Raw genomic sequence first — 15,599 nt, 5'->3', positions numbered from 1 at the left:
TGTGGTGTTGGAAAAGACTCTTGAGAGTCCCTTGGACTGCAAGGAGATCCAACCAGTCCATTCTGAAGGAGATCAGCCCTGGGATTTCTTTGGAAGGAATGATGCTAAAGCTGAAACTCCAGTACTTTGGCCACCTCATGCGAAGAGTTGACTCATTGGAAAAGACTCTGATGCTGGGAGGGATTGGGGGCAGGAGGAGAAGGGGACGACAGAGGATGAGATGGCTAGATGGCATCACTGACTGGATGGACATGAGTTTGAGTGAACTCCAGGAATTGGTGATGGACAGGGAGGCCTGGCGTGCTGTGATTCATGGGGTCGCAAAGAGTAGGACACGACTGAGCAACTGAACTAAACTGAACTGAACTGAAAGAAACAAAAGACCTATTTATGTAGAAATCTATAAAACACTGATGAAAGAAATCAAAGATGACACAAATAGATGGAGAAATATACCATGTTCATGGATCAGAAGAATTGTTATAATGAAAATGAATATACTACCCAAAGCAATCTATAGATTCAATGCAATCCCTATCAAGCTACCAATGGTATTTTTCAGAGAACTAGAACAAGTAATTTCACAATTTGTATGGAAATACAAAAAACCTCAAATAGCCAAAGCAATCTTGAGAAAGAAGAATGGAACTGGAGGAATCAATCTGCCTGACTTCAGACTATACTACAAAGCTACACTTACTGAGTCAGTATGGTACTGACACAAAGACAGAAATATAGATCAATGGAACAAAACAGAAAGCCCAGAGATAAATCCACGCACCTATGGACACCTTATATTTGACAAAGGAGGCAAGAATATACATTGGAGAAAAGACAATCTCTTTAACAAGTGGTGCTGAGAAAACTGGTCAACCACTTGTAAAAGAATGAAACTAGAACACTTTCTAACACCATACACAAAAAGAAACTCAAAATGGATTAAAAATCTAAACATAAGACCAGAAACTATAAAACTCCTAGAGGAAAACATAGGCAAAACACTCTCTGACATAAATCACAGCAGGATCCTCTATGACCCACCTCCCAGAATATTGGAAATAAAAGCAAAAATAAACAAATGGGACCTAATTAAACTTAGAAGCTTTTGCACAAGGAAGGAAACTATAAGCAAGGTGAAAAGACAGCCTTCAGAATAGGAGAAAATAATAGGAAATGAAGCAACTGACAAAAAATTAATCTCAAAGATAAACAAGCAGCTCATGCAGCTCAATTCCAAAAAAATAAATGACCCAATCAAAAAATAGGCCAAAGAACTAAACAGACATTCCTCCAAAGAAGACATACAGATGGCTACCAAACACATGAAAAGAGAGAAAGGCAAATCAAAACCACAATGAGATACCATCTCATGCCAGTCAGAATGGCTGCTATCAAAAAGTCTACAAAGAATAAATGCTGGAGAGGGTGTGGAGAAAAAGGAACCCTCTTACACTGTTGGTGGGAATGCAAACTAGAACAGCCACTATGGAGAACAGTGTGGAGATTCCTTAAAAAACTAGAAATAGAACTGCCATATGGCCCAGCAATCCCACTACTGTGTATACACACTGAGGAAACCAGAATTGAAAGAGACACGTGTACCCCAGTGTTCATTGCAGCACTATTTACAATAGCTAGGACATGGAAGCAAGCAACCTAGATGTCCATTGGCAGACAAATGGATAAGAAAGCTGTGGTACATATACACAATGGAATGTTACTCAGCTATTAAAAATAATGCATTTGAATGAGGTGGATGAAACTGGAGCCTATTATACAGAGTGAAGTAAGTCAGAAAGAAAAACACCAATACAGTATATTAACACATATATATGGAATTTAGAAAGATGGTAACAATGACCCTATATGCAAGACAGCAAAAGAGACACAGATGTAAAGAACAGACTTTTGGACTCTGTGGGAGAAGGCAAGGGTGGGATGATTTAAGAGAATAGCATTGACACATGTGTATTACCATATGTGAAACATATTGCCAGTCCAGGTTCGATGCATGAGACAGGGTGCTCAGGACCAGTACACTGGGACAACCCTGAGAGATGGGATGGGAGGGAGGTGGAAGGGGGGTTCAGGATGCAGGATGGGGGACACATGTACACCCATGGCTGATTAATGTCAATGTATGGCAAAACCACTACAATATTGTAAAGTAATGCCTCCAATTAAAATTAATTAATTAATTAAAAAAAAAAAAGAATGACCATGCAATCTTTTTGTTTCCATTTAAAATAGGGCAGGGCTTCCTTGGTAACCCAGTGGTTAAGAATTTGCCTTGCAATACAGGGGATACTGGTTTGATCCCTGGTCTGGGAGGATCCCACATTCTCTGAAGTGGCTGGGCCTGTGCACCACAACTGCTGAGCCCGTGTACCCAGAGCCTGAGCTCTGTAACAGGGAGACCACCATGGTGGGAAGCCCTCACATTGCATCAAAGAGTGGCATCTGCTCGCTGCATCTGGAAATGGCCAGCACACAGCAATGAGGACCCACACCTACGACAACGAAAAAAATGAATAGATAAATAAATAAATCTTAAAAAAAAAATAGGGCAAATTATTACCGGAGGCGTAAATCTTCCCACATTTTCAGTAATCCACAGAGCATTACTATCTCATAGTACTTTTTCCAACATTCAACAGCTTCTGCCGCAGATGGATCTTCTTTAATATTGCTCTGATACTCAATGAGTTCAACTCTCTTGTTTTTATACTTCTCCAAAGTTTTTTTGAAACGTTGTGCAATAGGGCCAGGTATAGTTCCATCTTGTATATCACACCACCTGAAAAGTATCAGTACAGTGACAATGTTTATCTTACATAATATGATGAGTAAGTTTTTAACTATACTTACAAATTAATTCTTTCTTCAATCAAAGCAGTATAATTCTCACAACTTTCTTCATCATCCCAGTCTCTCCAAAGAAAGTCATAAAAAAACCTATGACAAATCAGATTGAGATGACAGTGATCAAAATCAGCCAGTACCATGTTTATAATTAAAAAGATATCCTGATGTCAGAAATCTTTATATGAATCTTAATTGTTTAAAAAAATCAGTCAGTTCAGTTCAGTCACTCAGTCATGTCTGACTCTTTGTGACCCCATGGTCTGCAGCACGCCAGGCTTCCCTGTCCATCACCAATATTTCAAAATAAACTTTCAGTGAACTAATATTAAAAGTAAAACTTCAAACATTAGATGATCTGCATTATATTTCAAGTTACTACAGATAATGTTTCTTGAAGTGGGATTATAAAATTCATGTTCCACATTTCATAGACTGTGGCTGATTTTGTTTACCAAATAAATAATATCTGAGATATAATCATATTTTATATTGGGGGGTATTAGGAAAACAAAGACATGCCCCCCAATATTCTGTATTATGCTTACATATAGCTTCTCTCAAATTGCATCAATGTGTAAGAAGCAATCATAATGGGGATGATGACATCTGGTACTTGTAATGCTTTTAAATGTGAAAAATGAAATCTAATATATTTAAGATGCTTAAATATGAGCAGAATATGGTGGTTTTGTTTTTTGGGTTATTTTTTTGCCACCCCTTGCAGCCTTCCAGATCTTAGTTTCCTGACCAGGAATTGAACCTGGGTCCCATCAGTGAAAGCCAAGGAATATACCAGAATTTAGTGTGACTTATCTCTAGAAGTTTTTAAAATTCAAATTTTGTAAAATGCAAGATCAAAACCCAGCAAACTTATTGCCCACATAAAATACTTCCACAAGAGAGAATATTTTAGGTACAAATAAGTACATTGAAAATAGAAAAATTGATTTCAGCAGTGAGTAAAAAGTTAAATAAAGTACCTATATGAACAAGACTTACATATTAAATCAACTTTTTAAATATGAGAACTTTCAGAAGTTAAAAGCTCTAATACCTTACAACTTCCAAGGCCAAAGCAATATCATGTAAATCAGAATCTTGTCCTTCAACAGGGTACACTTCCAAGAGAGACACACTATGCTCTAGTTCTTCCAAAATCTCATCAACCAAATCTCTTGGAATATTTGCAATGTTAGAAGAAAAGGGCTCAGCAACAGAAACAGTAACGTTGAAACAAGACGATGAGCTCTGGCTTGGTTTACAAGTTACCTAAGATAAATATGAAGTTTGTAGTTGTGAATGAAAGTCAATCACAAAGATTCTTCCTCAAATATGAGCTACTTATAACATTTCTTCTTTTAAATTTTTATGACTTCTCTAACAGTCAATGTACATAATAACAATAGATCAATACAGAATAAAATATCAAAACAAATTTTCAAACTACTTCTTAAACAATTATTAGTATTTAAGGTTCATGAGAGGAACTGTCTCCTACATAATTTCTAAGTTTGAGTTGCCAGACTTTTGGATTTTATAAAACAGTAGTATTAAAAAAAATTTTGGACTAATTTTGCCATGAAAGTATGTCTTAAAATATTCTATAGTCTATACTGGACATGGAAGCCTGGCCTGCTGCAGTCCATGTGGTCACAGAGTCCAACACTACTAAGCAGCTGAACTGATTATCTGTATTACAGTATTAGTAAAAGAAAGGATTATAAAATACCAAAAAAAGTAGAATGGACATAATAAAAAAGTTAAGTCCTAAAAAGAAAAGTAAAAGGTAAAGTCCTTGCTGCTTCTGCTACTGCCGCTAAGTCACCTCAGTCGTGTCTGACTCTGTGTGACCCCATAGATGGCAGCCCACCAGGCTGCCCCGTCCCTGGGATTCTCCAGGCAAGAACACTGGAGTGGGTTGCCATTTCCTTCTCCAGTGCATGAAAGTGAAAAGTGAAAGAGAAGTCGCTCAGTCGTGTCCGACTGTTAGCGGCCCCATGGACTGTAGCCTACCAGGCTGCGCCGTCCATGCGATTTTCCAGGCAAGAGTACAGGTTGAATAAATTTAGCTTCATAAACAACACACGTGTGTTTTCTTGTCTTATTTCACCACAATATTGTGATAACCTCTAGCATGTCTGAAAATAAGTGCATGAAATTACTGAGTTGACAGAAGCTTTATTTATTTTTAAAGTCTTTATTGCCATTGTTACAATATTGTTTCTGTTTTATGTTTTGGTTTTTGGCGGGGAGTCATGGGGTCTTAGCTGTCTGACCAGGGATCAAACCAGCACACCCTGCATTGAAAGGAGAAATCTTAACCAATGCACAGTAGCTTTAAAAATTAATAAACTACACTAAGTATTAGCATAAAATATAGAATTACAGAAGTTGGTACAAATTTTCAGCTGTAAGATGAAAAAGGTTTAAGGATCTAACATATAACATAGTGACTACAGTTGATAATTTGTTATTCAGTCACCAACTCATGTTCAACTCTTTGTGACCCCATGGACTGCAGCACTCCAGGCCTCTCTGTCCCTCACCATCTCCCAGAGTTTGCTCAAACTCATGTCCTCTGAGTCTGTGATGCCATACAACCATCTCATCTTCTGTTGCCCCTTTCTCCTCCCCACTTCAATCTTTCCCAGCATCAGGGTCTTTTCAAATGAGTCAGCTCTTCGCATCAGGTGGCCAAAGGATTGGAGTTTCAGCTTCAACATCAGTCCTTCCAACAAACACCCAGGACTGATCTCCTTTAGGATGGACTGGTTGGATCTCCTTGCAGTCCAAGGGACTCTCAAGAGTCTTCTCCAACACCACAGTTCAAAAGCATCAATTCTTCAACGCTCAGCTTTTTTTATGGTCCAACTCTCACATTCATACATAGAAAAACCTTAACTTGACTATACAGACCTTTGTTTGTGAAGTGATGTCCCTGCTTTTCAATATGCTGTCTAGGTTTGTCATAGCTTTTCTTCCAAGGAGCAAGTGTTTTTTAATTTCATGACTGCAGTCACCATTCACAGTGATTTTGAAGCCCAAGAAAATAAAATCTGCCACCTTTTCCATTTTTTCCCCCATCTATTTGCCAAGAAGTATATGTATATATACTTCCTTCCTTGGAGAAGGAAATGGCAACCCACTCCAGTGTTCTTGCCTGGAGAATCCCAGGGACAGGGGAGCCTGGTGGGCTGCCGTCTATGGGGTCGCACAGAGTCGGACACGACTGAAGCGACTTAGCAGTAGCAGCATATGTATCTATGACTTCCCTGGTGGCTCAGACAGTAAATCATCTGCCTACAACGTGGGAGACCAAGGTTCAATCCCTGGGTTGGGAAGATCCCCTGGGGAAGGAAATGGCAACCCACTCCAGTACTCTTGCCTGGAAAATCCTATGGATGGAGGAGCTTGGTAGGCTACCGTCCACAGGGTCACAAAGAGTCGGACACGACTGAGCGACTTCACTTTCAGTTTTTTATATGTATGTATAAAATCATCATGTTATACACCCTATCTTATAATCTGGTCAATTATAACTCAATAAAACTGAAAAAAAAAATAAACACTACCAATAATACATTTTGAACATTTTCAAATACATGTCCAATAAAAGTATTACTTTTTTTTTTTTACATATACAGCATTTTGGTGCTTAATTTTTTATTCAAAGGAATCAAGTTACGGTCAATTGACTGTTTGGTTTTCTTACCTAACCATGCTTTCTTTCCTTCTCTTTTTTAAACTTTCTATTTTGTATTGGGCATAGCCAATTAACAAACAATGTTGTGACAGTTTCAGGTGAACAGCAAAGTGACTCAACCATATATATACATGTACCCATAACTTATTTTCTATAAACACAGAATTGAATTGTTTTCTGATAGTATGTAATGTAATGAGTTTCAAACACAATTTTCAAACACAATTTTTTTCTTATCACCAAAACCACAGATTTGAAATATCTATCTGAAGGAGTACCATTTGTGATTGCAAGTATTAATTTCTACACAGGATAACTGACCTTTAAGGCAATCAGATTTATGATGTCAAATATGCTACAATATTTAACCTATAGACTATAAAAGCAAAATCTTAGATAAAAGCTTGGAAGTAGATGTATTATACTAAAAAGTCACTTTTCATAGGAAAAAATTACAAATTTTACCAATAATTTTCTGATCTAGTTTATTCTTTCTTAATATAACTAAACCTCATAATTCAGATAAATGAAGATTAAAGATAAATAATGGGAAAAAAGACCCAAACTAATTAAAGCCTAATTTACTAATTTTTAAGAAGTGCACTTTTGTTATTTTTACATTATTTGAGCAATTGAAAGTAGGCTAATATTACCTAATACTATGAGATTTGATTTAATGGTAACTGTTTACAGGAAAATGTGTGCAAATACCCCTCCTTACCCTCTTTTTACATTGTTAACTTGTTAAGAAACTTAAATAGATGTAAACTTTTGCCAACCTTTGTTTAAGTATCCAAACCTCAAATTTATAAAGTTAAATTTTGGTCCTAAAAAGAACTGATAATTTCACGCAAAGAAAAAGGATCAGGTAAAAATTATTTACCTCAACCAATATACCAACAAAAGGGATAGAAGATTCTTCATATTTCACAAAGAATAACTCAGGATTAGCTTTCCAGACTCCAAGCCATTTGTCTTTCAACTTTAATTTTTCTGATAGATATTTACTCATAGCATCATCAGCATCTTCTGCCTAGCAAAACAAAAATATGTACACATATATATATGAAATTAAGTATTTTTACTGATTTCTATTAAGTATGCAGCCCATACGCCCTTAAAATAATGAAAAAACTCAGAAATAATAGATTTTAACTGAATCTATATTTAATGAAAAATAGAAACATTAAAAAATTAGAATAAATTTAAAAGATATCTATTCACTCATAGAGTAATTCAGAGATGAGACATCTACTTATTATTTATTTTTTAAGTAATTTGTTTTATTGATCTACTGAGCAATTTCAGTTCAGCCACTCGGTTGTGTCTGACTCTTTGCAACCCCATGGACTGCAGCATACTAGGCCTCTCTATCCATCACCAACTCCCAGAGTTTGCTCAAACTCATGTCCATTGAGTTGGTGACGTCATCCAAACATCTCATCGTCTGTCATCCCCTTCTCCTCCCCACTTCAATCTTTCCCAGCATCAGGGTCTTTTCAAATAAGTCAGTTCTTTGCATCAGGTGGTCAAAGGATTGGAGTTTCAGGTTCAGCATCAGTCCTTCCAATGAATATTTAGGACTGATTTCCTATACAATTGACTGGTTGGATCTCCTTGTAGTCCAAGGGACTCTCAAGAGTCTTCTCCAACACCACAGTTCAAAAGCATCAGTTCTTCAGCACTCAGTTTTCTTTATGGTCCAACTCTCACATCCATACATGACTACTGGAAAAACCATAGCTTTGACTAGTCAGACCTTTGTCGGCAAAATAATGTCTCTGCTTTTTAATATGCTGTCTAGGTTGGTCACAGTTTTTCTTCCAAGAAGCAAGTGTCTTTTAATTTTGTGGATGCAGTCACCATCTGCAGTGATTTTGGAGCCCAAGAAAACAAAATTTGTCACTGTTTGCCTTGCCTCTGCATCTATTTGCCATGAAGTGATGGGACTGGATGCTATGATCTTAGTTTTTTGAATGCTGAGTTCTAAGTCAGCTTTTTCGCTCTCCTCTTTCACTTTCATCAAGAGGCTCTTTAGTTCCTCTTCACTTTCTGCCATAAGGGTGGTGTCATTTGCATATCTGAGGTTACTGGTATTTCTCCCAGCAACCCTGATTCCAACTTGTGCTTCATCCAGCCCAGCATTTTGCATAATGAACTCTGCATATAAGTACATAACCAGGGTGACAATATACAGCCTTGATGTACTCCTTTCCGGATTTGGAACCAGTCTGTGGTTCCATGTCCAGTTCTGTCTGTTTCTTCTTGACCTGCATACAGATTTCTCAGGAGGCAGGTCAGATGGTCTGGCATTCACATCTCTAAGAATTTTCCAAAGTTTGTTGTGAGCCACACAGTCAAAGGCTTTGGCATAGTCAATAAAGCATAAGTAGATTCTTTCTGGAACTCTCTTGCTTTTTCTATGATCTAACAGATGTTGGCAATTTGATCTCTGGTTCCTCTGACTTTTCTAAATCCAGCTTGAACATTTGGAAGTTCTTGGTTCATATACCATTGAAGCCTGGCTTGGAGAATTTTGAGCATTACTTTGCTAATGTGTGAGAATGACGGCAATTTTGAACATTTTTTGGTATTGCCTTTCTTTGAGATTGGAATGAAAACTGACCTTTTCCAGTCCTGTGGCCACTGCTGAGTTTTCCAAATTTGCTGGCATATTGAGTGCAGCACTTTAACAGGATCATCTTTTAGGATTTGAAATAACAACTGGATTCCATCACTTCCAATAGCTTTGTTTGTGGTAATGCTTAAGGCCCACTTGACTTCATATTGCAAGATGTCTGGCTCTAGGTGAGTGATCACACCATCATGGTTATCTGAGTCATTAACATCTTTTTTGTATAGTTCTTCTGTGTATTCTTGCCACCTCTTCTTAATATTTTCTGCTTCTGTTAAGTCCATACTATTTCTGTCCTTCATTGTGCCCATCTTTGCATGAAATGTTCCCTTAGTATCTCTAATTTTCTTGAAGAGATTTCTAGTCTTTCCCATTCTATTGTTTTCCTCTATTTCTTTGATCACATAGGGAGTCTTTCTTATCTCTCTTTGCTATTCTTTGGAACTCTGCATTCAAATGGGTATATTTTCCCTTTTCTCCTTTGCCTTTCACTTCTCTTTTTTTCTTAGCTATTTGTAAGGCTTTCTCAGACAACCATTTTGCTTTTTGCATTTCTTTTTATTGGGGATGGTCTCAGTCACCGCCTCCCATCTGATGTCACGAATCTCCATCCATAGTTCTTCAGGCATTCTATCATATCTAATCCTTTGAATCTATTTTTCACTTCCACTGTATAATCATAAAGGATTTGACTTAGGTCATACCTGAGTGGCCTAGCTGCTTTCCCTACTTTCTTGAATTTAAGTCTGAATTTTGCAATAAGGGGTTCATGATCTGAGCCACAGTCAGCTCCTGGTCTTGTTTTTACTGACTATATACAGCTTCTTCATCTTTGGCTGCAAAGAATATAATCAATATGATTTTGGTGTTGACCATCTGGTGATATCCATGTGTAGAGTCATCTCTTGTGTTGTTGGAAGAGGGTGTTTGCTATGACCAGTGCATTCTCTTGGCAAAACTCTGATAGCCTTTGCCCTGCTTCGTTTTGTACTCCAAGGCCAAATTTGCCTGTTACTCCAGGTAGCTCTACTGTAATTATACATACAAAAACATGGTTATTATCATGTTTAAAAACCTAGTCATGAATTTTTTATGAACTTTAAAGATTTAATGACCTATTTAGAATTTACTCAGCACATAAAATTTTAAAATAGAAATCCATTCTATAAAACAAATGAGCATACTAAGAATTCAATAAATATTTTGCCCATTTGGTTTTCTGCATTTCAATTCAACTACCCCAGGATGATAATCTAAACTAGTATGAAACTCAGACATTAAACCCTGACTGATTAATGACACAGTAAAACAGGAAAAGGAGTCCATCAAGGCTGTATACTGTCACCCTGCTTATTTAACTTCTATGCAGAGTACATCATGAGAAACGCTGGGCTGGAAGAAGCACAAGCTGGAATCAAGATTGCCGGGAGAAATATCAATAACCTCAGATATGCAGATGACACCACACTTATGGCAGAAAATGAAGAGGAACTCAAAAGCCTCTTGATGAAAGTGAAAGAGGAGAGTGAAAAAGGTGGCTTAAAGCTCAACATTCAGAAAACTAAGATCATGGCATCTGGTCCCATCACTTCATGGGAAATAGATGGGGAAACAGTGGAAACAGTGGCAGAATTTATTTTGGGGGGCTCCAAAATCACTACAGATGGTGACTGCAGCCATGAAATTAAAAGACGCTTAATCCTGGGAAGAAAAGTTAGGACCAGGGCACTGATAAGGCCTATCTTCCTTCAGCTCTCAAAAAAACTGGAAAACGCTATGTGATCTGTTTGAAGGAAAAATTGAATTGGAATTCAATAGAGGCCTGGGAACCTCTATCAAGGTGGAAGTCCTGTAAGCGTGGAGTAAATTTACTTTTGTGACATGCAGGTTCTTCGTGCACTCTGTGCCCACATCTGCACGGAAGGTGGCCCCGAGTCCCTCGGGGCCCGCTGTCTTCTTGTCCTCACCTTGTAGCCCTGCAGCACTTCGTCGCAGTACAACGCCACCTTCTCCTCCCGCCACATCCCCCTCATGGGGAACACGCACACCGGGGGCAGCGGCCGCGCCTCCTCGTCTTCCTCGGGCACTGAGAGCAGGGGCTCCTCTTCCTCCTCTTCTGGCCCCTGTCCCGGGCCCTCGGCCTGAGAACCCGGCAGGAGCTGGAGCCGCCGCCGGGCCGCCTCCCGGCCCGCTGTCCCCTTCACCGGGCGAGGGGAGGCCACCACCGACCGCACCGGGGACGCGGCGCTCTTCAGGGCCGCAGCCATCACCAAGTCCCCGGTGAGCGCCGACACAATCTTCTCGCCTCGCTGGCCGGGGCTGACGCCTCGGACCGCGTCCTCAGGCAGCCGGGACCCCGACGCCATCCCCTCAGCACCCTGCGGGCCAGCGGCAGCCGTTAGTCACTTTTCCGGCCCGGGCCGCGCGGGTCGATGGGCGAGCCGTACCTGCAGGTCCCGCGACGAGCGCGGCGGCTCGAGGGGATGCCGCCCGGAGTGGGTTGGGGGATGAGGTGTTGGCTGCGGGTCCGAATCTGGGGGTTGGGGGCGGGTAGGAATGCTGTGGGGAGCGACGGGGCGGGACGGGATGGAAGGAAGGTTCTGGGCGAGCTGTTGGCGGGCGGGGCAGGGGCGCCACAAGATGGCGGCCTGCTTGGCGCCCGCTGGGTCTGGTGATGATGGTGGTGGTTTAGTCACTCAGTCTTGTCCGACTTTTTGGGACCCCATAGACTGTAGCCCACCAGGCTCCTCTGTCCATGAGATTTTCCAGGCAAGAATACTGGAGTGAGGCGCCATTTCCTTTGCCAGGGGATCTTCCCCACCCAGGGACTGAACCTGGGTCTCTTGCATTGCAGGCAGAGTCCTTACCAACTGAGAAATCAGAAGCTGGGTCTAACCTCACCTTGCCCTCTTTAGAACCGTCTCTTTAGAGACGGAATTCTCTCCCAAAGGAAGATTTTCGTAGGGTCCTCATACGTTTTAGGGGTGATTGTGGGACACCCTCCACGTCTTCATAACCTAATATATGTAGGTGCTACCTAACCCTCCATGCACACGTGTCTGCTCAAATACAGCCTGAAAGAAAGTTTATTTTTATACTGAGTGGCAATGGTAGCTGGACCTTTCTGGTTATTACTAGAGGAAAATCTAGTGACAAATCCAGCAACCTAGGTTTCCCCCCAATTTTTCACAAGTTTCCCAAAATAAAATTTTCTTTACATTTTAAGGAAGACACTTTCTGCCAAGAAGGATAGGTGTGGTCTATTTTCATGTCCCTTTTTTGCTGCTCAAAATTCTCACGTGAAAGAATATGTTTTGTAACAGTTCAACTGCACGCAAATTTCCAGCTGGGAGTAATGTGGGCAAATGACGAACGCTTTCACAATAAAAGTCTGCTCAAGATGATAGTTTTGGAGAACAGAGACCGTTCGTTTCTGTTATTTCTTCTATTGAAAGTACTGTTGAGCCAATTGGAATAACTTTTGTTTACAGTCTAGCTGTGAAATACTGCGCTGGGGCTGACAGCTCCCACGGAGAGAAACAGCACTGGGAAAACACCTGCCTTCCCGCTCATCTGGAAGGACACTGTGTTAAATTTGCAGTTTATTTTGAGGAAAATATTAGTATTAATATCGTGTAACTATAGTTCAGGGAATAATTACGACATTCATATTTGACTCTTAAGCTTATTCCTTTTGTCAGAAGTCCTGAATTTTAAAAAAAATTATCCCTAACTATAGATTTTACTCCAGAGAAGGCAATGGCAACCCACTCCAGTACTCTTGCCTGGAAAATCCCATGGACGGAGGAGCCTGGTAGGCTGCAGTCCATGGGGTCGCTAAGAGTCGGACACGACTGAGCGACTTCCCTTTCGCTTTTCACTTTCATGCATTGGAGAAGGAAATGGCAACCCACTCCAGTGTTCTTGCCTGGAGAATCCCAGGGACGGGACAGCCTGGTGGGCTGCCATCTATGGGGTTGCACAGAGTTGGACACGACTGAAGCGACTTAGCAGCAGCAGCATAGATTTTACTCATGAAAGAAAAACAAATTACACTAGCATTTATTGACAAAGTTTGCTTTTAATAAAATGTAGGCTTTTTACTCGGAGAAGGCAATGGCACCCCACTCCAGTACTTTTGCCTAGAAAATCCCATGGACAGAGGAGCCTGGTGGGCTGCCGTCTATGGGGTCGCACAGAGTCAGACACGACTGAAGTGACATGGCAGCAGCAGCAGGCTTTTTACTCTTTAGGTTCAGAGTAACAGAGAGCACTTGTCTTAGTCAAAAGTTAAAAAAAAAAAAAAAAAAAAAACCTCCCACCAAAGAAAAAGAAAGAAAAGAAAACAGTTTGTTAGGAAGCTGCTGTTTGCCAGGCAGTGCATAGATGCCTAAGTTATAGAAATAAATGACAAGATTCTTATCTTCATAATCCTAGTGAAGGGTGCAGATGGGTGAATAGGTGGTTGTCTTTGGTAAGGACCATGATAAAAAAAATATATATATATATATATACACACACACACACACATATACATATATTCTTCACACTGTGAGAAAAAGGTCTTTTCTTCCCAGAGGTGATACTTAAGCAGAATCTTGATTCTGAAAGCAGTATCTGTTCCCTGAGCCAAGAAAAAAGCAAATTTAAGTAAATTTACTTTCAATACCAGGCAATAACAATTGTTAAATTTGGTAATATTTTTTCCTATCACATTGTTGCCAAGTTTTGGTCCTAATAATTTCATTTTTTATTTAGTGTATCATAAACATTTTCTTATCATTGCAAATTATTTAAACACATAATTTTCAATAACTACATTCAGTTGTTTGGTATGAATATAATTTCCATAAACCTATGCTTTCAGATATTGGTTACATTAATTTGTATAATAATAAATATACCATTTTAAATATCTTTATGCATAAATTTTTGAAAATTTCAGATCCCCACCCACCAGAAAAGTGGGGTTCCTGAACCATTTTAAGGCTTTCAATATTGCAAAATTGTTTCCCAAAAAGGATGTATTAATTTCTACTTCCATTAGCAGATAAGATTCCCAGATTGGCTGTGTAAATGGCTCAGAGGTTAAAGGGTCTGCCTGCAATGCAGGAGACCTGGGTTCGATCCCTGGATTGGGAAGATCCCCTGGAGAAGGGAATGGCAACCCACTCCAGTATTCTTGCCTGGAGAATCCCATGGACAGAGGAACCTGGTGGGCTACAGTCCATGGGGTCGCAAAGAGTTGGACATGACTGAGTGACTTCACTTTCTTTTTCACTTCTATAGGTGTCTAAGGCAGGGGTAGAATGGGGGTGGAGTAGGGTAAACATTCTAGATGGAGAGAGTTGTTAATGGTTTTACAGAGGAGTAAAATAACTTGGCCAAGTAACTTGGTATTATTGGAACAGAGGGGGCAAATTTGCAAGACATACAAAAGTCATATCACAAAGAGTCACATATATGATGTATTAAGGAGTTGAATTCCAACCATATTGATAAACTGTCCCTTGCTGTGCTTGGTTGCTCCATCGTGTCCACCTCTTTGCAACCCCATGGACAGACAGGCTACAGTCCATGGGGGTTCTCCAGGTAAGAATACTGGAGTGGGTTGCCATGCCCTTCTCTAGGGGATCTTCAAAACCAAGGTTCAAGCCCAGGTCTCCCACATTGCAGGTGGATTCTTTATGAGTCATATGAGTCATGAGGACTGTCCCTTATCCAGCTTTATATTCCACTCTCTAATCCAGCACCTTCAGTATCCATTTCCAGATAAACTTTCCCACTACCTACCAGTACATATGGGCCACTCCTTCAGTGTCCTTGTCTTCCCTTGGCAAACCCGGTACTTCTCTGGATGGGTTATGTTGTATCTTAATCTTATTTATTAGACTAGTGGCCAGGAGGAAATATGGGTGGATCATCAGGAGTGGCGTAAGACATTTACGTAAGACAGAAGCCTATGCATCGTCTCCAATAGGGGAGCAGGCTTTAATGGGATGCTGTGCACCCAGAAAGTTCAAGGGAATCTGGGTATTCAATATTTTCAAATGTGTCAACCAGTACGTCTCCAAGTCTTAGAATCTTATTCCTTCCCAATCAGAGCCTCACTTTGGTTTAGCAGTCTTGTTCTGGCTGAAAACTCAACCTACTCTGAAACTTCATTACTCTTACAAAAACCTGGAGCTGTGTTTTTTCTGTCCTTCAACAGTAAATTAGTATTTTTATTTGCTGTACTGGAGGCCTCTGGCCTCAAACCTTAAACTGGCAATTAATTACCTCAGCCTTTCTTTGTCTTATGCCTGTGAAGAGAATAAATAAGACTTAGCAAGAGCCATTTGATTCTATTGTCATTGTTCAGTCATTCAGTTGTGTCCAACTCTTTGTGATCCCATG

At 40.0% G+C, this 15,599-nt stretch overlaps 1 protein-coding gene across 1 annotated transcript in view; it reads right to left on the bottom strand.

Moving 5' to 3' along the window:
- Positions 1-11,607, bottom strand: part of SHCBP1L (SHC binding and spindle associated 1 like) — a 44,037-nt gene extending 32,430 nt beyond the window's left edge. Inside the window, exons 1-5 of the mRNA XM_086343484.1 lie at positions 11,171-11,607; positions 7,452-7,601; positions 3,920-4,134; positions 2,869-2,955; positions 2,579-2,797 (exon numbers count right to left, since the gene is read on the bottom strand). Of these exons, the coding sequence (XP_086199610.1) occupies positions 2,579-2,797; positions 2,869-2,955; positions 3,920-4,134; positions 7,452-7,601; positions 11,171-11,569 (1,070 nt within the window). The 5' untranslated portion in view covers positions 11,570-11,607. The remainder of the gene's footprint in view (positions 1-2,578; positions 2,798-2,868; positions 2,956-3,919; positions 4,135-7,451; positions 7,602-11,170) is intronic.
- Positions 11,608-15,599: the final 3,992 nt, after the last annotated feature.

The sequence above is a fragment of the Bos grunniens genome, chromosome 16 (genome assembly GCF_055505025.1).
Source record: "Bos grunniens cultivar Pamir isolate PY7600 chromosome 16, Bosgru_T2T1.0, whole genome shotgun sequence".
Taxonomy (NCBI): domain Eukaryota; kingdom Metazoa; phylum Chordata; class Mammalia; order Artiodactyla; family Bovidae; genus Bos; species Bos grunniens.
The sequence above is the reverse complement of the archived record's forward strand: the minus strand, read 5'-3'. Positions and strand labels throughout refer to the sequence as shown.